Source organism: Urocampus carinirostris, chromosome 2 (assembly GCF_059441175.1).
Source record: "Urocampus carinirostris isolate Australia breed hairy pipefish chromosome 2, RoL_Ucar_1.0, whole genome shotgun sequence".
Classification (NCBI taxonomy): domain Eukaryota; kingdom Metazoa; phylum Chordata; class Actinopteri; order Syngnathiformes; family Syngnathidae; genus Urocampus; species Urocampus carinirostris.
Genome location: NC_142350.1, coordinates 11,775,196 through 11,801,931, shown reverse-complemented (window position 1 = coordinate 11,801,931; position 26,736 = coordinate 11,775,196). Strand labels below are relative to the sequence as shown.

General features: G+C 40.3%; 1 protein-coding gene across 1 annotated transcript in view; it reads right to left on the bottom strand.

The window, feature by feature from the left end:
* The window catches only part of adcy2b (adenylate cyclase 2b (brain)), a 72,797-nt gene that overhangs the window by 27,105 nt on the left and 18,956 nt on the right, over positions 1 to 26,736 (bottom strand). Inside the window, exons 3-13 of the mRNA XM_088328929.1 lie at positions 23,927 to 24,088; positions 22,097 to 22,246; positions 16,399 to 16,547; positions 13,880 to 13,991; positions 12,316 to 12,443; positions 10,713 to 10,871; positions 8,633 to 8,765; positions 5,643 to 5,819; positions 5,510 to 5,550; positions 4,423 to 4,503; positions 4,268 to 4,337 (exon numbers count right to left, since the gene is read on the bottom strand). Coding sequence (XP_088185055.1) covers positions 4,268 to 4,337; positions 4,423 to 4,503; positions 5,510 to 5,550; positions 5,643 to 5,819; positions 8,633 to 8,765; positions 10,713 to 10,871; positions 12,316 to 12,443; positions 13,880 to 13,991; positions 16,399 to 16,547; positions 22,097 to 22,246; positions 23,927 to 24,088 — 1,362 coding nt within the window. The remainder of the gene's footprint in view (positions 1 to 4,267; positions 4,338 to 4,422; positions 4,504 to 5,509; positions 5,551 to 5,642; positions 5,820 to 8,632; positions 8,766 to 10,712; positions 10,872 to 12,315; positions 12,444 to 13,879; positions 13,992 to 16,398; positions 16,548 to 22,096; positions 22,247 to 23,926; positions 24,089 to 26,736) is intronic.

Below are 26,736 nucleotides of genomic sequence, written 5' to 3'. Positions count from 1 at the left end.
CCAAGACAGGGGTCCCTGCTGCCGGAGACAATTGACCGGTGCTTGAACGTTGATCATTTGTGGAAAGTCTAAGCCGATACATGTTTGACTCATTGAATTTGTATTCTTGATTTCATCTCCTAATTCTGCCTGAATGTCTGTAAAGTGGGCTTAAAATAGTTCCACAAAAAGTGTGTATCTCTAAACCAGATGGTATCACTTTTCTGTTTCAAATATTGGTACCGCTCAAAGGGGTGTTTCTTTCTTTCTCTGTCTTTGTTCTGCCTAAATAAATGCAATTTGGTGGGGAAAGGGCCCCCCAGAGTTGGTAGCGCGACCAAGGAGATGGACGCAAGACCTCCTCTCCTGGCCCCTCCCCCTCTCCAACTGGCAGTTGAAAAAAAGTCGAATGCTTGGTGTATCTTTTCTAGTGTCATCAACTTGTAAATAGCTGTCCCCACAACATGTAAGAGATCGATTTAGATCCCACAATGTCCTGCTGATCCCTGCCTCTCCTCTTGCTCCTAAACTCCCTCCATGCCGAAGACCATTATCTCCAGCACCACGTTCCCCAACCCCTTCTTAAGATCCTGAAAGTCTTCCTTTGGGCTTTGGATTCCCCATCCACGCGTACACTTGGTATCATTATTTCAATATATCCTGACCTGTGACACCCTGCTCTGAGTCTGGGTGCCTGGCACATTTGGGTAGTTCTACTATTTGAATCATAAAACGTAGTATTCTACTTGGGGGCCGTGGATTGCTGAAACATGTGCGTTAAAATTGGCCATTGCACCGAGCCGGGGTGTGTATACGCGTCACTCATTGGTGGTGAGAGCTGGTGAGGTAGGATGTCTCTTATTTTTCTTATAGCCATTCCCTTTAGGTGGCACTTTTTCACAGCAGAGTGGGAATATTTCTGCAAGATGTTACTGGACCATGGAAGAATACGTATACCGGGCATGAGGGGTTGTTGCGAGTTACGCCGGGACGACTGATTAGTAACAGGAATTTTTTCTCTTTTTCAGGTAGTGACAATTTTCGGCTCGGCTTACTAAGATCCCCAACAACCTCTCCAAAGGAAAATACCCAGCAACAGCAAGCTATTCTGCTTGTCTCAATAATATCAAATACTGTCAAGATTTATCATGAACATATCTCTTAAGTCAGACTTGCGCGAGGTTTTCTATGGCCAATGTGATTCACCAATGTATTACACACAACAAATCGTCTATTAAGTTTGTGTTTTTGGTTAATAGATTTTTGCACTTATACATGTTTGTTAGAATGGAACCACAATCTTATAACTAGATAATAATCAGCAACAATGTGAAGAAAAAGATGGCATTTTTGTACGTGTAATCAGTTGCAGTAGTCATTAAGAAATAGATTGTGGTGCCATACATCTTCTCACTGGAGAGTCTTGCCCCACAAAAACAGACCTTCAATTACATCTGTGTACATGTGCCGTATCCCTGGAAAACAGATTTGAAGCCCGTTTGTCGTTTAGTTTTTTTAATTGGCTGCCGAGCTGTTGCGTTAATTAGTCATCGTGAAGCGGGTTGTCGAGATTTGTCTCCCAAGCAAAAGCAACTTCTAACTACTTGCTCGAAGTGATGTGCCTTGAGGTGTGTGTCTGGTGAGGCACAATTAGATTTACAAATACATTGTTTTTGAGAGCAGGAAACTAACGGTACTCAAAAATCACAAAACTGCTCCATAAAATAAACAAATGCTCGAAAACAACAAAACTGTCTGACTCAAAAAGCAATAAAACAAACCTCAGAAACCAGGATGAACTGGAAAATGTGATGACAAAAAACAAAAGTGGAAATTAGAATCACCCCTCCCTGAATGCTGTCCCAAAATGTCCTTATGAAGGGTGAGGCTAATTAGGGACAAACTAAATGGTGGATGGAGGCGCGCCAGGCCCTAACAGAAATTAATATACATCTTATTCATCATTTGATTGGCAGAGCAAGAAGGCCATACATAATCCGAAGCATTGAAAAATATACACTTTCCTTTATAAAAGAAGTGTATTCGTTACTCCTTTTCAGTAAAAGCATCAATAAAGAGTATTATTAGTATTATTTGTAAATTATTGAAAAAGGTCCATGCCCAGAAAAAAAATACTCTTATTACTGTTATTTCGCAAATACTATCACTAATATATACATAACACCATAGGCGCCGCCGCGAGCGGCAGCCTTTCCAGCAGCTCCATGTTATTTCGCTCTTTTTGTGATTTATTGTTTTAATTGTCTGCTTCTATCTTCGGTGTTTTTCGTCCCGTTTGACAACTACACTTTAGATTACTTTCTATCCTATCGTTATGGGTTTTAACGCACAAAAATGCGTTTATTCGAGGAATCCACTCCTTACCCTGAAGAATTCTTGTGCCGGTGTGATGAAACTGCTTACAAAGCGGGAAGGAGACACGAAGAGCATGCTGGGATTCACGCCAGGTAAAACTCTGGGAGCGGCAAATGGCAACACGTACTGTACTGTATTTCTGACAATGTATCCTGAATTCTTTTGTAACTAGAGGCAATATTTTCCCGTTCAGGTACTCTGTAACCTGAAACTTGTATGTAGAGACATTTGTAAGTAAAGGTACCACTGTATTGCATTGTGTGTTTCACTCTTATTTTGTTTTGAAATCAAGTGGAGCTTGGACACAAATTTTAACTTTTTTCAATTAGGAGTTAAGCTGCTGGTAAAATTGTGTACCAAACACTCAGGGAGAGCAGAACAATCACCCTCTGCCACAAGTCAAGAGAATTGCGTGGCTTACTCTGCATCTTCAAATGCTCAGTACAGTAATACCTTACATACTGATTCTTTTGAATGAAAGTGTCAATAGATTTTGAAGAAAAACAATCATTTTAGAAATTAAGGGTGCTTGGAACAGCAACCTTCCCTACTGCGTATAATGTGTATGCTTAAATAATAATTTCATCAACTTATGTTTGGAATACAAATAAGTTGGGGAGGCAGCGTCAAGAAGAAGGATACCTCTCGTCTCAATAAACTGGCTAGGAAAGCGAGCACTGTTGTGGGCAAAGAGCTGGACAGCCTAACAACAGTAGCTGAGAGACGGGTACTGGAAAAGCTGCGGTCAATCATGGACAATCCATCGCATCCACTACACAGCATTATCTCCAGACAGAAGAGCAGTTTCAGCGACAGACTGCTGTCACTGTCTTGTACTACGGACAGACTGAAGAGATCTTTTCTTCCTCATGCCATGAGGCTCTTTAACTCTACCCGGCAGAGTAAAAGCCCACAGTAAACCACACCACCTACATTGCATATTACCGAATCTTATTGCAATATGTATTCTGTGTAGCACTATTTAGTTATTCTATATAACACGCTACAGTGGGCATTTGCACGTCACACTGGGTATTTGTATATTGTATTCTTTTTGCTTTATTATTGTATTGTTCTCAGCTCAGGGATGCTGCTGGAAATGTGAATTTCCCTTCGGGGATGAATAAAGTATCTATCTATCTATCTATCTATCTATCTATCTATCTATCTATCTATCTATCTATCTATCTATCTATCTATCTATCTATCTATCTATCTATCTATCTATCTATCTATCTATCTATCTATCTATCTATCTATCTATCTAATTGTTTAGTCTATTTATAGTTTCAATGATGACAGCCTCATCTGCCTACCCTGACTGCATGTCACTCTTTGTAAGCACCCACTGAAACCTCAGCATTTATGAGAATGCATACCCCTTGACGGTTTCCCTGTATATTTTACCTTTTTTAAACATTAAAATTGTATACCCTAAACAACAGTTTTTGTTGGATTTTTTTCGTTTTTTTGTTAAACTGATCACGAGATCAGTTTCTATTTCATTCTCTTTCATTCTTTCATTCTCTTCTCTTTTATTTCGGCTCTTCGGTAGCATACAACAACGTTGTCAGAGATTGCTAATATTGTCGCAGTATTCTACATATTCTGACTTGCAGTGAGTAAATAGGTGCCATGTTGTGTTCGTAAAGTTTATTGTGGCTTCATAAGAGGATTTGTAAACATTTAAAAGGGGGGATTGGCTGAGGTTCAGGTATGAGAATGAGACTTTTGAATTGAATCACTTGATAAAGCATTAAAGAACAAGAGAGTATGGACTATCCGGCATGTTTTTGGCCACTATACTAACCTCTTTAATGACCACCATTACACAAGTAGCGAGCAGAACATAGCAATTGATTGACTCTGAGACCAAAGGTGGCTGTTGCTGTTTCATATGCATTGGCTGTACCTCTGCTTCCAGGGCTTTGTTGTGAAAGAACAATGAGACCCTCTGAATGTCCTCTGACTTCAGCCACTGCCTGAAGAAGGATTCATGGTGATTGATTAGAATGTTAAATGTATTTACAACCTTGGAGGGCTTCGAGCCTCGAAGACAGTGCTCACTTTTGTGAGTTGATGCCGTCGATGGTGCGAATCATCCGCTCGTTGAGTTCTTCCTCGAATCTCCTCCTTTGTGACTTGGACCTAAAAGACCAGAAAGACAGGGAGAAACTCATTGGAAGGTACAGATGTCAAACACATTGATACGTTTATTCTGCTTTCTTCTGTTTTTATTATTGGACTTCTGCAAAAGAGATTGAATAGGTGTTATTTTGATTAATATTCCTCACTGTTATTTTGTCTATTAAGCAATGTTTACACATATGTCACTATTGGCCAATCATGTTCCTGTTCTTTGATTTTCAACACTCTTAGGGCTGATCTGCTTTTTGTAACTTATTAGGTTTCATAAAAAAAGGGTTTGGGGTGGAACTTTGGAATAGATTACAATGTTCTTATCTTGAGGATTTTTGTACAGTCCTCTCCTGTTCTACTTTGCGGGTTCAAGATTCATGTCTTCTGTCCTTATTTGGAGTGTCACAAAACTATATTAATACATCAATCAAAACATTGTATATAGCACCTTTCAATTCCAAGTGCTGTATAAATAAATCAATGAACAAGAAGAGAACAAAATGTCCTTCTTTCCCCCAGCCAAGAAGCCGGAATGCCGAATAGTAGAATAAGGGAAATAACCCAAAAATGTAGTTTCTGGGATTAAAATATACATATGTTTTATGTGTGTTTTCTTTTAGAAATGTACACTCATCACACATTCTGTGCCATTGACGATTAATACAGTTAGTTATTTTGACTATCATTGCGCACTGTTGTTTGTTGTTTGGACTATAACATCATTGTTGCTATTGCTTTAGGATGAATCTGCTTTTGTAACCAAGGATATGTAATAAAAAGAACGGGCTCAGAGGAGGCCCTTTGATTGGGGATGGAAATTCCTTATCAGAAGGCTTCTCTCCATGTTCTCCTTGCTAGTGTAAAATCCACAGATGTCTTCTCTCTTTACTTTGAGTGTATACTAATGTTTAAACTTATCAACGATATAGACACCAAACCCCATTCTTCAAATCTAGGGATCTGAATGAGTTCAACATCTCAAGTGTACCCAGCCTAGAAAATGACGATAGCTTACCTTTCCCGTCCCTGAAAGTGATACTGCCCCATTGGAACATCCTTCCGCCCCAAAAAAGAAATACCGTAAAATAAAATATGTATCATAAATGTTGGACAGTTTTACATTTAAATGAAAGTGAGACTGAACTGACCGTGGTGTTGATCTTCCCGTTGTCCGTGCTCATGCTATCTCGGTGGTGGAGGTTGGCGAAGGGCTTGGCGGCTCCCCATGATTCCAAGTAGCGCGTCATTCGGACGGATGCTCTCATCTTGCCGCCATCCAGAGAAGGACGGGAGCGCAATCCAAGCAGAGGGCTATGCTTGTCGGTCTGACACCATTGAAAAAAGAAAAAATATAATTCAATTTAAGGGAGGGCAAAATATTGGTTCTTTTCTTTTATCATTTTGAACAAAACAAGCAGAACGACTTGGCATTGCAAGCCATAATTTGTTGAAACGTGTTCACAAGAAACAAGTAAAACAATCAACATGAAGGTCACAATAGAAGATTGGATTGGGCTGCTTGGAGTGGTCGGTGGTCAGGAGCTGCAGTAAAAAAATTGGCAGCCAGAGGTCATTAGAGACCCCCGAAGAAAGCAGACCACAGAAAAGCAGTGTCACGACCGGAACAAACAGTGGACCCAAATGCGTAACCTTTCACGCAACACTTTTTTCAGGGATCGGGGGGGATCAGGGAGGGATGAAAAAACAGCGATCTGGGCAGGTGGAACAGGAAGCCCCTCGGCCGGTGACAGGTGGTGAGGCGGACAGCCGGGGCCCAGAGAGCAGAGCGTGATGGTGGATCGCAGCAAGTCGGGTAGCCGGGACAGGAGAACAGAGCGTGGTCGTGGATCGGAACAAGTCGGGTGGCAGGGACAAGAGAACGGAGCGTGGTCGTGGATCGCAAGCAAGTCAGGGAACCGGAGACAATCGGGAAGCCAGGATCAAAAGTGTTTGCCTTGCATGAGCTGAAGTACGCTGGACAGGTGAAGCAGGAAGGCCCCGTAGCCGGTGACAGGTTGTTAGGCAGACAGTTCGCTGATGGACTGACAAAGAGTGACCGGAGAGCAAGCACTTAAATAGGGAGGGGGATAATTAGGACATATGTGGTAGCCGGGGCTGAAGGAGTGAGCGCTCGTGAGGGTAGTCAGAGAACTACTGACACGATCATGACAAGCAGATGTTTATCGATTTTGTTGATATTTTTTGAGGATGCCTTGACACGAAACCTGGAGGCTTATGAGAGCCTGTTTGAAAAGGAAATCATACTTTCTCTCACAAATAACGTCATACTCACACATGCACAACTATACTCTTATTTAGACACAAACAGACCCACGCACAAACACTACTATACTCTCTCATACATACACCTACAATCTCATACACACTACTTTACGCTCTCACACATACCACTATACTCTCGTACGTACAGTACTACGCTCTCTCAAACATAATTTTATACTGATTGCAACTTCAGTTTGACATCAAACTGTACAACATATATGCACTGATCAGTGTGCATCGCCATGGTTACCTAAAGTACCCAAAGTAAAACAACACCGAAAGTTGAGGTAAATAAATTGTAAGGGCAATTTTAATGGTGTCTGAGAAAGAATAGTGATGTGTGTATAAGTCTATAGCAGTGTGTGAGTGGCACTATAGTAGTGTGCATGAAAGCGAATAATAATGTGTGTGACGGTCTATGGTAGTATGTGTGTGACAGTATTGTAGTGTGCATGAAAGAGTATAGTAGGTTTTGTGCATTAGCATGATTGTACAGAGTATTATTATAGCCGTGCATGTTTGAGAGTACGGTGTTATATGTGAGAGAAAGTACAATTGACTTCTCAAACAGCCTTTCATACAGGCTCACCTCCACTGAAATTCAATAACAATGGATGCAGAGATGACACATCCAGTCAAACAGTGGACTCGATACGGCCTAGCCCATTCAGAGCTTGTAGAAAGTATAGTCAAAGGCCGTCTTTTTTTAATCTATGACAGGATATTAAAAAGCTCATAAACGTGAATGCGAGGGTGAAAAGTGGAAGCTCTGTCATACTTTACAAAGAGATCATTAAATAGTCATTGCGCTTCTTCTACAGTGCCTTGCAGAAATATTGTCCCCCCCAAGAACTTTTTGACGTATTGCCATATTTCATACTACTTATGGATCGAAAAAACTCGAAAGATTTTCTAAGAATAAACAACATGTGAGACACAATCGTGAAAAAATAAACATTTATTCAATATTTTGTATTGTGATAACTTATAAAATATTGAAAAGTAGGCGTTACAAAAACATTTTCTCTCAATTTTGGTTTCATCTGACCAGAGAATATTGTGCAAAATGTTACTTGTGTCTATTATGCAGGTTCTTGCAAACGCCAAACAGGCTTTTTTATGATATCCTTTCGGAAAGGGATTTATTCTTGCCAATCTTTCATAAAGGGCAGATTTATGCAGAGTACGACTCATAATATTCTTATGTACAGATTGTCTTACCTCAGCTGTGTATGCCTCCAGGTCATCCAACGAGATCACGGGTCTCTTGGTTGCTTCTGTGTCTGGTTTTCTAGCCCATTACAGAACACGTGCATTCAAACTGCGACTTAATGACACACGGGTGCACTTTGTCCATTATTGTCAGTTATTTAGGTCGACATTGGATCATTCAGAGGTCATCAGGGAACTTCCGGAGTCAGTTGGTCAAGCTGAGAGAACAGAGGGCCAGTATTTTTGCAACACTTACTTTTATTTTAATTTTTGTGGTAAATACACTATAAAACGTTGAAATAATTGGGTTCCACTTCATGATTGTGTCTCTTCTATCTTGTTGATTCTTAGAAAATATTTTCAGCTATTTAGCTTTAGGTTGGAGGCCTGAAAAGGGGCATTATGCCAAAAAGTTCTTGGAGGGGCAATACTTTTGATAGGCACAGTACATTTACAGAGTAGTGCTTGGAGACTGGCCCAAGTTTTTTAGTGCACCGTAACATACTTGAACATTAATAAATGCATAAGTGAAACATAATAACACATCTCTTTTATCGAAGAAAGAGTGGTAAAAATCACACATAGGACCTGAATTGGAGAAACAATTCTAAGATTATTTCTCTCCCAATTTTTTTTTTTTTACCTTAGGGTTGATGACCAAGAAGGTGACCACACCATGTTCTTTCAGGTAAGAGTCTCGACTCTGTCCATCCCCTGGCTCCACCTTGTAGGAACCCTTCAGGTACTCGAGAGTCACTGATGAGATGTGCACTCTCCTGCAGAAGACAATCTCACATTTGGATCTTTTACTTTTGAGGTTTTCCTTAAGAAGCGCAATACTGTTTTACCACCTGAAATAAATGTAATGTATTTTTCACAATATAAGGAGTAAAAAATGTCTTTTGTCATATCTATGTCTATAAGGAGTCTGAAATTGATACAAGTATAAATCAAATCAAAGATTTTTCAGTCAGGGGTCACTGAACAAAAATCGCAAAATCACTGCATGAGAAGGACCCGAACCCCGAGTAGTGGTGACGAAAGCAGCGACATTTCACCACTAGACCACAGGTGGTACAGATGACATTTTAAAAGGCATTAGAGTTTTTCTTATGATGACACTACAGGTACAGTATTTTTAGAGTGCAAGAATCACTGATTTGCATAGTGCATTCTGAACGGCCTTAGTGTATGACACCTCTGGTCTGGTGGTAAAGTGTCAGTACTCTCACTGACATCACTTGGGTTGGATTCCCTTGCACTCGATTTTTTATCAACAATGTTTATCAATTGATCAATCATCAAAAAAATCTTTGCAGAAATACTATGATATACCATAAAAACAGGTCATCCAATGTGGTACCCCCTAAGGACGGCTGAAATGCCCACAGACATGGTTTGAAAATAGCTCACCGGTGCTGGTACATTGTTAATTTCAAGTAAAATGATCTTTTGGTGGTTGACTGAATCTATTTAACCCTACTTCAGATAGTTAACTTATTGATACTATCAGTAAACCTCGTACGGTAACGCATAACTGTCATGATTGCTGATTGAGCGCAGCTACGGCGGCTTAATTGGCGCCAACAGCCCGGACAGCTGATTGGCTGTCACTCTCTTTTTAAACCCCCGCCTTCCAAGAGGAAACCGTCCGATCGTTGCGAACCTACAGCTTCCGCTAAGGTAAGCCTTCCGAACCTGACTCCCTGTTTTTTGACTCCTGTACGTTTCCCGGCTTCGACCTGTTTCCGGTTGATCAGTCTCTGCTCCTGCGCCCCGACAACCCAACCTGCTTTTCCCTCTTCGACACCGCTATCGCTCGCCAGAGAAGTGCCATCTCCGCGTCCCGAGCGACCTGCTCCCCACAATCAACGATTACTGGATCGCGGGTGCCAGCTTACGTCTCCCTCACAATAAAACTAAGAAACTAACGCAATTGGGTTCCCGTCTCCGTTCCTGGTTCTGTCACGGTCGCCATGGCGACCAGTCTGCCGCGCCCCCGAACTCAAGCTGAAGCAGATCAGCTGATTGCTGGTCTGCTACTTAAGGCTGGGTTGTGGGTTTGGCGGGCGCTGGCTCATTACACATTCCCCGGTCTGCTATGCCTTGTCCTGTTTTAGTTTTTAAAACATTTTCCGTCTGTTATGCCCTGTCCTGTTGAGTTCGTGCCGGAGGAACTCTGTACCGTTCTGTTCTGATTGTAAGAATGTTTTTGTTTGTCTTGTCCCTGACTTTTGGACAACTTTTATTTTGTTAAATAAAACTTATGGATCGTCACGCAATTGAGTTCTCCCCTCCTGCCTCCGTTCTGGTCCGATCACTCCTTCCACTCCACTCCGCCTCGTGACAGGTTCCTGACAATAACTATAGTTATAGTATGCAATACTAATCTTATCCACTAAATTCTGGGGTATATAGGGGGCAATAGGATATAATGCACACTTTCAAATTTCTGACTAAATGGGTTTTTTTCTGTGTGACTTATAAATCAAAAAATACGGTAGCTATTTGTCTGGCCCTGGTCAGGAAGCCCCACAGGGAACAAAACATTATTTTGCTAGTGCACCATTATACAATGTTGAAATGGCAGAAACTTGACAGTGATGAAAGATCCGAGTTCACCCTTGGCTTCTCAAAACACGAGTTTCGAAACCACCCGTCATATATTGGCAGTTTTTTGCACGTCTACTTGTGCCTAATGCAGCACGACTTGCGTGTCCTACCCAGGCACGCCTCCTGCCTCCATGTGATTGGCAAGCGTCACGTCATGTGACCACACATCGTACTGCCATTTGCGGAGGCCAATCACGCCGCACAGGACATTCCCGGAGTGAACCCCGACCCGCATGTTGATGTCCACCCTGGTGGCATCTCGGACCTTCCTGAACAAAATGTCAAGGGTTAGGAATCGTTGGGCTGGGCTAGTTTTGCATTATGACTGAGGTACAGGGCCGCGTAAAGTATTTGTCCTCTTCCTGAATACTGTGTTTTTTTGCATATTTATAACACATAGGTTCCAGATAATCAAACCGATTTTAATATCACACAGAGGCAACCCAAGGAAATACAAAATGCAAGTTTGAAATGTCGATTGCATTTCTTTAGGCACACTCCAAAAAAATTGATCCAGACCACACCAGCAAGTCCACTTCTGAATGGTTAAAAAAACAATCAAACAAAATTAAAGTTCTAAAGTGGCCAAGTCAAATTCTGGATTTCAATCCAATTAAAAAGCTTTGTGTGAACTTAATGGGCAGTTCATGCTAGAAAACCCTCCAATATGGCAGATTTAAAACAATTTTGCAAAGAGTGGGTCAAAATTCCGCCACAACGTATCGAAAGACTCATTTCCAATTATCGTAAACGCTGACCAACTTGCTTTTAGGTTCTATTACTTAATTATTATTACTTAATTACTTTTTTACATCTAGCTTGATAGGTTTTGATTTATTTTATGTCTTGGTTGTGGAATCAACATTTCCGAATTGCATTTTGTATTTTCTTGAGTTGTCTCTGTGTGATACTAAATTGGTTTGATGATCTGAAACCTTTTGTGAGTGATAAATATGCAAAGATCACAAAAGAGTTGCTCCCTCTATTGTATAATGTCTGAGTATAGTAGTATGTGTGTGACTGCATATTAGTGTTTGTATAAGAGTATATTAATGTATGTGCAAGAGTACAGTTGTGTATAAGAGTATAATGGTAAGTATATTAGTGAATGTGAGAGAGTATAGTAGTGTGTGTATAAAAGTGTAGTAGTATGTGTGAGAGTTAGTAGTGTGCGTATAATCGTATAGTAGTGTGTGTCAGAGACTATAGTTTTATTTGTGAGAGAGTGTAGTAGTGTGTATGAGTGTAGTAGTATGTGTGGGAGTAAAGCAGTGTGTATGAGTGTATAGTAGTATGTGTTTGAGAGTATAGTTTTATGTATGAGAATATAGCAGTGGTGTAAATGAAAATATAGTTGTGTGTGTATGAGGGTATAGAAATATGTGTTTGTGAGTATAATTTTATTTATGAGAGAGTATAGCAGTGGTGTATATGTGAGTGTATAAGTATGCGTGAGAGACTCTTGTAGCCTGTAAGAGAGTATAGTATTGTGTATTCGAGAGTATAGTTTTATGCATAAGAGAGTATAGTAGTGTTTGTGCATGGGTATGACTGAGTTTGAGTAAGAGTATAGTTGTGCATTTTTGGTAGTAAGAAGTTAGATGTGAGAGCAAGTGTGATTTACTTCTCAAACGACTTCTCATATGTTTGTGTGAGTGTGTGTTTGAGGGGTACACATGAGAGGCAAACAGTGAGAGAGACTTGGTATTTTACTTGATGGCCTCACACATATCCAAGCCCATCTTCACACAGTTCCTGGCATGGTGAGGCAGCGATTCTGGAAGACCACACACGCAATAATAACAGTCCCCCAGGATCTTGATGCGCATGCACTCGTTTTCCTATGGAAAGAGAATACGAGAACAGAAATGACATGGCGTGGTTAGAGAATTAAAATGTCAATCCATGTCTTGGTCGGCGTTTTCAACCAGTGTGTCAGGCACACTAGTGTGCCTTAAGACCTTGTCTAAGAATTCTCTTCGCAAGGTGTGTGCCATTGTTCAGTATCTTTGCTTTATTTCAGTGACCAGCCGAGTAACCGCAACTTTCATCCATATCCGTCAGCAATTACTATTTTTTTCCTTTTTTTATACTAATTATCTGCGCTTAAGGGTGTATAGATCAGGGAATTAAATCACTCTTTTGGGTTAAGATTAAACTGTAAACACTAATAAATTAAAATAAATAAAGATGACCAACCAACCATATTAAAAGCTGGAATAACAGAGTGAAGGTATCAAGACAAATTAGACGCAGGTAGGTGTTATCCAGACACTCCTCCCAGGTTGGCGCCCTCTGGGGCAGGGGTGTCTAACTGATTGAAGCTCAGGGGTCTAATTCATGGGGACTGCACTAGTATATTAAAAAGAAAGAGAAAGGCGGAGAAAACAAAGAAAGAAACAAAGCAAGAAAGGGAGAAAAAGATAGAGTGCAAGAGAAAGAAAGACAAAAAAAGAGAAAAAGAAAAAGAGAATGAGAGATTGGAAAAAGAGTGACAGAAAGAGAAAAGACAATGAGAGAGGAAAAAAGAAGAGAGAGAGAGAGAGAAAGAAAGACAGAGAGAGAGAAAGAGTGAAAGAGAAAAAAATGAGAGAGAAAAAAGAGTCAAATTAAATGTATTGGAAAATGTATATATTGGAGTTTATCAATATGCCATACAAATAAATAAAGAATAGACCGTTAATTCAATTATTATTTAAGTATATGTTGGAATTTAGATTATTAAGCAGACATATAAGTATTTGAGTTGTTTGGTTGGAACTTTTAACCACTAAAGTCTTCGGAGCACCATTTCCTGTCGTGCGTCTTGTGCAAGCACAACCTGGTGGCCCCCATCCCTATCGAGGTTAACGAATGTTTCCACTCGGTCTCAAACCGGAGACCTTTCGCGTGTGCTTGATATTTAATCCTTCCAATTGTTCAAACTGGACTACAGTAGTACAGTGTTATTTTAATGACTAGAATTGAGTCATAGTGTTTACTATCTTATTAGATACGATTACTTTTTATGATGTGTGTTCATTTAAGTTAGTTTTGAGAAATATTATAAGATTTTACAAATTAGGACGCTTTATTGGAATGTTAGACTGCTCCTGATCCTTCATTTTTTGTGGTGGGTAGATCATTTCGACTTGCTCATTTTATATGTAGCTCCCATGCTGGAAGTCTGTGAGCATCCGTGCCATAGCAGTTCAATAAAGAGTATGTTTATCAAACGTGTTTCTTTTACACAATTAGCTTGGAAAAGCAAAGTTGAGGAACATTTTAGTGACAATACCTTGGCTATCTGGTCAAACTTTCCAAACAATTCGTTGAGCATGTGCACGAGCTCCCCTGGTGCACAATCGCTCGCCAGTCTCGTGAAGCCCACGATGTCAGCGTACAGAATACTGTGGGAATCAGCAACAAACACAAATCTTCAGAAATTGCATCAATAATCCTCATCCTCCCGGCACAAAGTGCTATTTATGCTAGCTTCAGTATTATGCCCAAGGCAAGTAATTACACAAGTAAATATGAAGCTGGTTGCATGCCCGGTAAGAAGTTCCTGTTTGGAAGGAGAGATGTAAAGGTGTGTTTCCAGTTTCATGCGCTACAGTGCCTTGCAAAAGTATTGCTCCCAAAATCGTTTTGACATTTTGCTATATTTCAGGCTTCATAGTTATAGTTCTTCTTCCTTCTTTTTCCCCGCCTCTACTCCAGTCAATCAGGGCTCTGTTCCCGTATACACACATGCGACTGTGTACGGTAAATGATGCGCCCAACCGATGTGTACTACCCAACAGATGTGTTGCAACACCCGTTGTTGGGAGTCATTAGGTGACCAAACAACCCAATTCCAGCGACTTCCCAGTCTTGGGTGGGCGCCTTACCCCAAGGCCACTGAGCTGGTCTTTAAACTTATGAATAAAAACTCTAAATATTTATATGTGATCGCAAAAACATGTGAGACACAATTGTGAGAAGAAACCAAATTGATTCAACATTTTATATTGGGTTACCAAATAAAGTATTGAAAAGTCGGAATTAAACTGAGTTCATACTTTATGCAACCTCCTTTTGCTGCTCCTTTTTGCAAGAATCTCCCAGTATTTGACTGCGTCCATCTTCCAATCAACTCTAAAGATCTTCCCGGTTGCTGCCGAAGAAAAGGAACCCTGGTGCATGATGCTGCAAACCCCATGTTTGACAGTGGGGATGGAATTTTCAGGGTGACATGCAGTGTTACTCTTACGCGAGATGTAACGCCTGTATACAGCCCCAAAAGTTCAATTTTGGTCTAACTTTCCTATGACCGATTATTATGAGCTGAAAAAGAATATAAAACTGACAAAATCACTATAAAATGAGATGTCGTCCTTCTAAAAGGCACCAATTGCTTGAAAAATGATAATAGATCGAGCAGGCATTATCGCCGTCTACTGTTAAGGAGTGCAATTGTCACTTTGTTTCTTCTTTTTAAAATTATTTTGCCGAGGCAAAGGCCCACCACCCACTAAAAACAGGTTTGCGACCCACTTTTGGGTCCCGAATCACCAGTTGAAAATCACTGGTTTGGATTATCATTATGTAATAGTTGTTTTTTTCCTGGTATGAGTACAGCACTTTGATACAGCTGCAATTGTTTTTCAAGTGCTATACAAAGAAAGTCAAGTTGATTATTGTGCGGGTGTGATTATTTCCAAGCTGCTAGCAAACAATCGCATTCACACACAAGAGTAGAGGACCACTTAAGTACATTGCCGTGTTGTTATGTTGTTGAGGAAATCGAGTTCCCAGAGGACATTCCTTGGAGAGCCTCTCACGATAAGCCAAAAATGATTGTACTCACCTCGGTTTTATACACCAAAAAGGGGCCCGGTATTACAAAGTGACCTCAGTATACAATGAAGGCGGATTTACCCGGGATTTGATATTGTTCCCGGCAACAAAAGGAATAAGAAGATTGAATAAAGAGACCGCATTGTGGAAATGAAAGCAGATCCAAGACATGGTGGTGGGTTGAAGTACAAAAGGAGACAAGATGATGAAGAGCAAAAAGAGGGCGGCATAACGCAACCGAAACATTATAGATTAGTGTTGCTTAACCGGTGGCTCGCGGACCTTTTCCATGGCAAAAAAGAAATGCTGAAAAGAAGAGAAACGGAGGGTCAATTACACTCCTTAACAGCACATGGTGATAATGCAGTGCTCAATCTCTTCCACCTGTTTGAATAATCGGCACGTCATTTTATTATTTTTTGGTTGGTTTTATTTCCCTTTTCCGCCCATAATAATGGGTCCCAAGAAAGTAAGCGAGAAGGAGGCAGTGGAAAACAGTGCCAACAACGATCAAGCCGAAGCAGGAAATGTTTGCAGAATACAAAATAGTGTACTCAGGTCTGTCTTTGAAGCACTGCTGGAAGGAACAGTAAATGGTTTAAAGATGTTATATTTTTAGCTTTCCACCAGTATATTCATGTTTATTAACTACATAATAGTTATTGATGTTTAGGTACACACGATTTTGAATTTCTTTTAGTATGGGGCTATTTAAAAGCAGTTTTATTGGGTTGCGTATAGGTGACGTAGGCTTATGTGCAAGTATACACGGTATTTATCGTTGTTTTGATTTTTGTGGTCATTTTGAAAGTGAAAATATTTTACTATCACTGCTTTAAACTTCACAATTTTTTCATTGTATAGATTTGAGTGGAAAGGTTTTCTTGATTTGGGTTGCGGACTATCATTAGGGTGGATTGGTGGGTCCTGAAGTCAGACCAGTTGAGAACCAATGTTATGGAGGACAAAAATCACCTGACGTTGGTGTGCCTCTGCACATACAGGTTGTGGAAGTTGTTGCCGCTCTCAGTGCGACCGAATTTGGGGCCCTGGAGCCGCTGGATGATCTCAGCTTTCATCACTCGGGCGATGTGAGATGGCAACAGGGACAAAAGTAAACGCTCCTAACAGGGGAGAAAAAAAACGTAGAAAAGTGGCTTGTTATTGCAGTAATAGGTGACAGATTACAAATACAGCCGCCCCTTTACATACAGGTCTATCTATATATCTATCTATCTAACTACGCTGGTCATATCCCTCGAGAAATTCAAAATTTGGAACAAGTCACTCGCAAATTCACCCACGATTACCCAGCATGCTTGCAAAACATGAGTTCTTTCTGCTGTGTGCTTTAAATGAGGTATTTGAAAGTCAGTGTTCTTGACTGGCAGATCCCATTGATAGCATGAGATTGGGCAAAATAGACAGATAGGGTGACAGACAGGTAGAGTAACAATGAGAATATGACAGAGAGAGAGAGAGAGAGAGAGAGAGAGAGAGAGAGAGAGAGAGAGAGAGAGAGAGAGAGAGAGAGAGAGAGAGAGAGAGAGAGAGAGATTCATGATTGCTGATTCAGGGCACCTGTGACTGTCCAATTGGCGCCAACAGCCCTGAGAGCTGAATGGTTCAGAGACTCCTTTTAAACCCCCGGCTTTCAAGAGGAAGCCGTCAGATCGTTGCGAACCGATGCTCCCAGCTAGGCAAGTTCATACCTTCAGACATTTTTCCTGCCCGGTTTTCTCCTACTTGATACCTGTTGCCGACCTGTTTCTGGACCCGTTTTTGCCCTGTTCTGCCATCCCAAAATCCGACCTGTTTTGCCCCGCTTCCTGCCTGATACCTGTTGCCGACCTCGTTTCTGAACTCGATACCGCCCTTGCTCTCCCGTCCCGGCTAATGACCAGTATCCCTGCAGTCTACGATTATCCTCGCTCGACACTTCCGCATTCCAGCCACTTGCTACCCGTGTCCGTCAATCATCGGATCGTGGAAGCAAGACCTGTCCTCCCTCTTTATCAATAAAACTGAGTAAATGAACGCTACTAGGTCCTGTCTCTGTTTCTGGTCCGTGACAGAGAGAGAGAGACAGAGAAAGTGGCCTAGCACATGCACAAATGAAATCTTTCTACTCACATGCTGTTTCAAGTCTTTCCTATGTTCCTTATTATCATACATTACATTATTATTACAATTACTGATGTAATACTTTTCGTATTAATAATCCCGCACAAGCAAATAGAGGATGGTGAAATGTTTTTGTTTGGGATTTCAGTATTCATAACTGTTTGCTTTTTTGTGTGTCTTTGTTTGTATGTTCACCCAAGAAAGGGGGAACGAGTAGAGATATGACCACCATCTTTCACAGGCAGTCAGGCAGGTTATCCTTGATGTGAAAAAAATCCCCCCAAAATGACCCAACACGTTTAGTTTGGTTGACTTACTATTTTTTTACAAGAAACAAGTTCCACTTTCCTAGACCGTAATGACATTCCATATCAACACGGTCCTTTAAAGGCGGTATGGTAGGTTACACCACCATGTAACAACTGCCTGAAGAAACTGACTAGGCATTTCTTTTTCCTGACTCAGCCGCTTTATTGGAAAGACATTCTACTCTCCGAAGCAGAAAACGTTTGGACAGGATCAAAATCTTTCTCAAGTAATCAGTTAGGTCACTCAAGAGGAAATAATGCAAAACAATCCCTTGACCCAGCACTTTACGTTTTGCTGACACAGCAGTTTTTCCAATAGACATTATCCTCCTCCAGGCAAGAACAACATTCGATTTTAACAATTTTTTAAAGATAGAAGGGTTGATTTATTTGTGAAAAAATGCCAAAAGGTTGACTCAGTACGTTTGGTTTTACTGACTCTTTTTTCCAGAACGACATTCTACTCTTATTTAGGCCAAAATTGGAAAATAATTTCACATCTCAATGTGGGTGATGCTCGAATGGCGCACAGCCATTCCAGTTCTTAACAGTGTTCTTTTTATCCTTCTCTTGTTTGATGTAGCAAAAAAATATTTGAGAATGTAGGAAAATTCTTATCTCGTAGAAAACTGATTTGGCCCCACTGAATTAACTCAGGCGACCCGCTAGTAAATTGAATATGTGATGCCTGACATGGAAGCCTCCTTCAAAATTTGTATTGAACACAGAAATATTTGAGCCCCAAGTCTTACTTGTTCGGATCAAATAATTGGGCAGATTTTCAATCAAAAAGCCCACATCACTGTTTGCTGTGCACACGGTTTTTTTCAGGGTGTTTGATGACTCTGTTTTGCAACTGCTTAAAGTGTTGTTCAGGGGGTTCTATTTTGGGTGGGTGTCTTTTTTTTAGTGAAATGCCTGTGAGGTGATTTAGACTGGTCTTTAAAATGTGTACGCGACAGAGACCGAGTAGTTGCCTCAGGTGGTGTGACTCATAAATGCAGCTCAGAGCACAGAGGGTCATTACACTGTTCACTCACAGCACGGACTCATTTCCTAAAACACGGTGGAAAATTATCAAGATTGAGAGGTTGCGGAGCTGCAGGGCTGCACCAAAAATAGACAACTTTACCACCGGTTCCAGCTTCATTTCAAGCATGCTCGATAAACCCCAAAAATTTTGAAGCGTCTTTTTCCAATGACGGCCATTCACAAAACTATTTCAATGGACACTGTATAATATTTGTCTACTCGATGTAACTGTATTGTAGTGTAACCAAAGAGAAGTGCTAAAAAGCACAAGGAACAACACAAACTACGGAGACTTTTTTTTGCCCAGCCTTTCACAAGGTTTTTGTCTTTTGGGGTATGCAAAGCAGCAAGATGGCAAACAATCATGTCAACTCCCTCTAGGTGAGCCTCATGACATTTAAAAAAAACCTATTTGTTGACCTACAAGTATTTTTTAATGCATTCTTATATGATAGTTCATGTATTTAAGCTTATTATTTAAATCAATAATTATTTCTTACTGAATTAGTTTTTTCGTACAATTAAGAGGCGTTAAATAATACACAATATCCCTCTAAGAAACCGTTTCTTAATTATATTCCGTCATGCCTCCCTAGGAAGAAGAAAACCTCTCATGCCCCACTATTTGGGAACCACCGCTTAAAGAATTCAAGGGCCAATTTTTTAACTGTATTTCTTTCAACGTTCATTTTACGGTGATTCTCAAAATGTCCACAACAATCGTTCTTGTGTGGGTGTGTTTTGATTTGTAATAAGAACCTTTTATTTATGTGTGTTCCAACATGCCCAATGTTAGTAGCAATTGCAGTGATTATTTCAATTTGGGACTAAACTTCAAAGTGTGAAGAGACACAAACCATCCAGATTTTCCAAACAGTTCAGCAACAGCATTTTATTTACTTCAGATATCTTAGATTGGGCTTTTAGGCAAATTTTACAGAAACTAAAATGTTTGCATCTCGAGGGTTTTTGTTGAGTCCTCTCCTGTTCTCCTTGCAAGTTCAAGTCATTGATATCTTTTCTTCTTATTTGGAGTGTTTACTTAACTATAAACTTATCACAGTGGTAAATGGAATACTATTTTGGATTTTATGTTGTAATCCATGTACCATGAACAATAAATATGACACATTTTTCACCACTTTTAATTTGAAGCATTCACACAGCCCGGATTTATAAACACACACAAACCGAAATATGATAATTTCCCCAAACATGTTAATGTCTTACCCCAATCCGGCTTGTATATACTGTAGTTTACCCGTGACCCTTTGAGGACCAAACCCTATGGAAAAGGGATGGCGAGGCAGTCCCAAAGGATTGTGCTCTCAATTATTAATCTGAGCTGTATGTGCCTTTTCTCAGGCTCAAACGAATTCTGAATGTCAAGATTTTAATGTCAAGCAAATGTCACTGCTTCTATCCATTAAGGATGTATTTGAGAAAGAACAAAAATAACCTTAACTTAAGTTAATTGCACTGTGGGGCTCAGCAGTTTTCTCAATCTGGATATGACAAAGTGAGCTGGGGAATAATAATAGTACTTTTGAATGTGTTTTTGGACGCTCTTACAAATTGCATACTAATCAAAAAATATGTCCTCTCAATCTTCATTGTTATTTTTTCAAGTGATTCTTTTTTTTTACTTTTTGTATCTTTTTATATTAAGCATTTCATCTATCTGTCGGTCTGTCTATTTATCATTGTAATATTGTTTTAGTGCGTATATAGTAATAGTTGTGGGAGTTCTTCATTCATACGATTTTCATTATTACAGTCATTTAGAACTTCATCCATTAAGTCATATTTATTTGACTTCTTCATTTATTGACTATGTCGTCATTATTTGATTTCTTTATCCGGCCTTTAATGGTCAATTTCTCCATGATCTCCGCCGTGTTTTTTTTAGTCAGAAAATGACCTTGTCTCTTTGCATTGGGAAATTCTACTCTCTTAGTTTCATTTTTACTCAGCAGGCTTAGGACCTCCCTCCGGTATAAAAGAAATTGACGGTCGTATATTGTGCTTTCTGTGAAACCATACCAACTTGTTCTGTACTCACATGCCGGGAATATACAATTCGTCCTTCTTCACCATCTATCTATTTATCTGTTTTGAGATAACTAGCACTAACTATCAAGAGTTATCTGGATCCATCTCAATCTATATAGCTGTATAACAGCTTTGGACAATGAGGCACTCTAAACTTGATACACAAGCATATTTTACCAAGTGGCGCCTCTTCAATCAACAGCTATTTTAAATAAACTGTATGGCTTTTTTTACTCACGGCTGGCTGCAGCCTCTCAGTTGGTTCATGATGTGCGTGCAAGTATGTGCATTTTTTATACTTGCATCTTTCTCCCGGTTTTGGTTGCCGTTTGGACTGTACTTGAAGAAGGTCTCTTATTACCTTTCCCTGTTTTATCGCTACACTAACAAAAAGAAAAAAAAAGAGAAAAAAAAACACTCTGAAGAGCAGGACAACACTCACCAACACTCCCCCGCTACCTCCTACCTAATGTGTCCCGGCCCAAACAGCTTTGCTAAGGGTAAGATAAAAACAGATAGGCACAGTGGAGGTAAAGCATAAAAGCTCTTTGAACTCAGTCCAGCATTGTTAACACATATTTAAAATTAAAAGTTTCAACTTTATCAGGGACACCTGAAACAACGCACCCCACTTTTAAAGGTGCTGTGTGAAATTTTGAATTTTTCAACGCGCTCCTCTGGCTTGTGAAATAATTGCAACCTCTGTCAAGCTCCTTATGTTGCATGTACATACATTTTTTGCACACGCCCAAATAAACATCTTTTTTTAAAAACCTTGAGGGGTTTGTGTTGGCATTTGGACTTTACATGAAACAGGCCTTTTCTAACTTTTGCCGTTTTCATGCTACACTAACACAAAAAAACTGCGGTGACAAGCATAAAGTCACCTTGCATCACCCCCTTCCCTTCCCTCCCACCTAACGTGTTCCACTTCCAGAACAGCTCGGCTAAAAGTAAGATACAAGCAAAGAGGCACTGTATAAAACATGTAAAGGCTCTTTGAACTCATATTTAATAAAGAAACCTTTTTCCTTTCACATTTTCAAGGACACCTCAAACAATGAACTCCATCTTTAAGTCATTAAATGATACAATAAATGAAAAAGCTTTTTTTCTCCTCTGCTTTTTTGTCTCGGAAACGACTAGTGTGTTAGTACCTGCTGGTGTTTCTCAAACTCCAACTTGATAGGCGACTTGATGCAGTTACAGGTGTCCTGGTAGGTCTGCTTGAGGGCAAGGTCCATCAGGTGCTTGTGGTACGCCCCCGCTAAGTTACCGCAGGTGAAGATGATCACGTTGGCCATGATCTGTTCACAAACACCAACACGGCGTTTGAAAAATGGAACACGGAGGTGACGCATGTTTTCCAACTCGCCCGCCTACATGATTACCTTGGAAAAAGTAGACAAGAGTGTACACTTTTCCAGTGCCATGTCAACCCCTGGGCTCTTTAAACTGTGGTCATGCATATCAATGGATTGTTCCTCCAGCTAAGGGAAAATGTTTCTTTAGACACGTTTTGTTGTGCGCGTGTATAACTCCATTATCGCTTTGTAAAAGTCTGACCGTCCGTCAAATTTTCTTCCATCTCAGGGCCTTATATGGCATTTACCGGTACTGTATTTATAAAGACACACCGCATTTGCCCGTGTGCTCTTAATGTCTCAGAAAATGTTTGATTTAGGTAAGTGGGCATGATTCACCATAATTAATTTTGTATTCTAGACAAGATGGGGTGCGTCATTTGAGGTGTCTTTAAAAAGTTGAAAGTAGAATATGTTTTATATTAAATCGGTGTCAATAATGGCCCAAAAGAGTTCAAAATGCCCTTTTTTTCGCCAAGCTTATATGCTTTGATCTTACTTTGAGCACCGCTGTTCCGGGACTCGCAATACATCAGGGAGCAGGAAAGGGGGCAGGAGAAGTGGAGAGTGATTTCATGCTCCTTCCCAGGTTTTTTGTTAGTGTAGCGTGAAAATGGTGAACGGAAGAAAAGGCTGATTTCAAATACAGAGATGGCGGCAAAGAGTAGCAGAATTTTGAAGTTATTGAAGTAAAGATAAAATGAAAATACCTAATGACACTTTAAATGTGGTGTTCGCAATTTGAAACGTTGTCACTCTCTGCTGCCATCTCTTCTCATCTCGCGGCTCATTCATCAAGTACGTGCCTTTCTTAGACGCTCTTTAATAATATCTCCTTTTTCCTTCTTTTTGGGGTTTGGGTTGGCATTTGGACGGTATTTGAAACAGCCTTTTTCTTACTTGCACTGTTTTCAGGCTACACTAACAGATAATCGAATAAATGAGCATGAAATCACTCTCCTCCCCCTTCTCTCACCTTCCCTCTTTCCTGCTTACTAATGTGTTGCGAGTCCCGAACAACTTGGATAAACGTAAGATAGACGCGGTGGATTTTTTTTTTATAAAAACTTGTTGAACTCAGTTAGACATTGTTAACACTTACCTAATAGAGAAAATATTCGACTTCCAACTTTCTGAGGACACCTCAAGCAATGTCATGTTCAAGGGAGCTGTGTGGAATTTGGAACCTTGGTCAGCCTTGGTCAGCTCGTTCATGATGTGCGTAAATGCATTTTTTATATGCACGTGAAACAAATTATTTGTTTTTCATCTTTTTTGCAGGTTCGGGTTGGCGTTTTTACTCTACTTGAAGCAGGCCTTTTCTTACTTTATCAATTTTTAACGTCACTGATAAATATATATGAGTGGGAAAAGCATAACGTCACTTTCCCGCATGGCCCCGAGTCTCCGTTTGTCGAACCTAATGTGTTCCTCCCCAAACAGCTCTGTTTAAAATAAGATAAAAGTACATAGGTGTAGTGGAAAATAAAGCATATAGGCTTTTTGAACCTCAGTTGGGCAATGTTAACACATACTTAATGGAGAGAATATTTACCGTTCGACTCTTTAAGGACACCTCAAACGATGCACCCTTTCATTAAGGGGTACAAAAAGCCTTCTCACCTGCCAGATGAGAGCTTCCAAGTCCTTTGTGGCAGAGGCCAAGCAGACGCTAAGGGTGACTGTGTGCGATAAGCAAGTGACAGCACTAGCCAGGATAGCCCCCCGCATTGAGAATGGCAGCATCGTATACACCACAAACACGATGAACAGGAAGAAGGACACCTGCAAACAATCGGACACATCATGTAGCATCCTTCTTGCTTCTAGTCATAGCAGCAATTGAATATTGACTTTGGATCACTTCATGTGTAGTTGCCAGTAATGAACACAACCATTAAATTAACCTGTGATTTTTTTTTTGTAAATGTCAAATGCCAGTGGCAGCTAGGGATACAGAAATCTTTAACTAACCTAATAATAACTGGTTAATTATTTGTAAATATAAGACTCACATGTGTTGGCAGACCGAGATTTTTTGGGGGGGAAGTGGAGCAAGTCAGGTTCTGTTACAGCAGGGATGTCAAACTCAGTTTGACTCTGGGGCCGGATCTATACTTTCTATTATCTGGCGGGGTCGGATTAGTAAACTTCAAATTCGTACCTTTTTTTTCCAGTATTATGCTTTAAGATTCAGCTTAAATTAGTAACCTACCCTACATATTATAACCATGAACGACAAGGGACCTTTTCTGAACACAACACATTTACATACATGCCATCCCTTTACACGTTACTATTAAAAACACCTACTGCTTTTTTGAAAAAAAAAAAAAATGCTTTTTCAAATGTTAACAACTACCAAAAATGTTGACTCGTGATTATTGTTTTAGTCTACGGCTGCTTTATACGGAATCGAGACGAAGTTTCTGAGCATGAATAAACTGCTCCAACAATCGCATTCGCTTTCCTTTTTGGTAAAATTTTGCCATTGACGCTTATAAACAAGCACACGTTGGTTATTATATATTCTTGAGATGAATTCCATTCCGTGCCTAAAATGACCTCAGCGCATGCAAGGCAAGCACTTTTGACTCTGGCTCCCGTTTTGATCCCGACCTGTTTCCTGTATCGTTCCCCGATCCACGCTCCGTTCTCCTGTCTCTGCTACCTGTATCCTGCCTGATTCTGTCCCCTGTTCCCAGTATCAATCCCCGATCCACGCTCCGTTCTCCTGTCACAGCTACCCGTATCTGGCCTAATTCCGTCTCCTGTTTCCTGAATCGATCCCCGACCTTGCTTCGCTCCCCCCAGGTACTAAACTTGTTCCAATCCATGATCACGTTTCGTTCTCCCGTCCCGGCTACCTGACTTGTTCTGATCCGCAATCATGCTTCGTTCGCCTGTCCCGGCTACCCAACATGACCGGTCCACCTTTACGGCTGTCCGCCTCGCCATCTGTCATCGGCAGTGCGGGCTTTCAGTTCCACCTGTCCAGCGAGCACCAGATCGTTTTCTTTTCCCTTGTCCTTGACCTCCCCTAACCCTTAATAAAGCATTGTGTAAAACATTACGCATTTGGGTCCACTGTTAGTTCCGATCGTAACAATGTAGCTTTACACCTGAACCAACACACCGTGCTATACAGCCTCAACATTGTAGTGGTCTGAGAGAGCATTTGGTTTTATATGAAAAAATAAAATCTTAATATTTTATGGAAAGGACCTAGAGACTCGTGGCCTTTTTTGACGTACTCGGAAATTTAGGGCGGGCCACATTAAATCATCCAATCGGTCGTATTTGGCCTGTATGTTTGACATGCTTGCTTTTCAGTGAAATAAAAAAAAACATAACAAAAGCTCTTTTATCAATGAGTACGATAAAAATGGCCAGATATTAGTTTCTTAGAAGCTCAAATCGTCAGGATTAATCATTTCTAATCCAAAAGATATCTAACTAGTGTTTCATGACCAGTGTGCCAAGAACTTTGTCTAATGTGCTGCAGAAAATTGTCCAAAAATTCGAATAATAATACTTTCTAAGAGAGCTTAATTATTTGTCCTCTGCAGTGATCGTGCAGTCAGGGAAGGCAGTGCCTATCATCAGTAAAATATTTAATTAGAAATATATTAAATGGTCACATTTATTCATTTTTTAATATTATACGCTGAATATTGTTAATGCATTTAGTATGTAACACATACTGTCTTTAACGCTTGTAGATGCATAATAAGGAACACAGTTCTCTCGCCTCACGGCAGAGGGCCATAGTAAGGCCAATAGATCTAATAACAGAAAAATGTAGTAAAATAAAATTTTGATCCACTTACTATTTCAGAATTGTATTCTTTTTTTGTTCTACAAAAACAACATAAAGATATAAAAATAGAGTAGAATCCCAAATTACAGTAAACTTATTAACCAAAATGAATCACTTGCATTACCTCCCAAGCCACGGTAAACAAAAACGAAAGACAACATGAAACTTGAGCTGGGAATGAATTTCTGAAAATATTTGTGACAGACAGTGTGCCTCCAGATTTCTAATTAGAAAAAAATCACTGAACTAAGCTATACCTGTATTTCATGTTTTGACATATGTATAAATACATTAGAATGTAGTAATCTCAATGTCTCATCTCATCTCATCAGCCGTACCGCTTATCCTTATTAGGGTCGCGGGGGGGCTGGAGCCCATCCCAGCCATCTCCGGGCAGTGGGCAGGGGACACCCTGAACTGGTTGCCAGCCAATCGCAGGGCACACAGGGACAGACAACTCATTCGCTCATTCACACCTAGGGACAATTTGGACCGGCCAATTCACCTGAAATGCATGTTTTTGGAACGTGGGAGGAAACCGAAGTGCCTGGAGGAAACCCACGCAAGCACGGGGAGAACATACAAACTCCGCACAGGATGTCTGGAGCTGGAT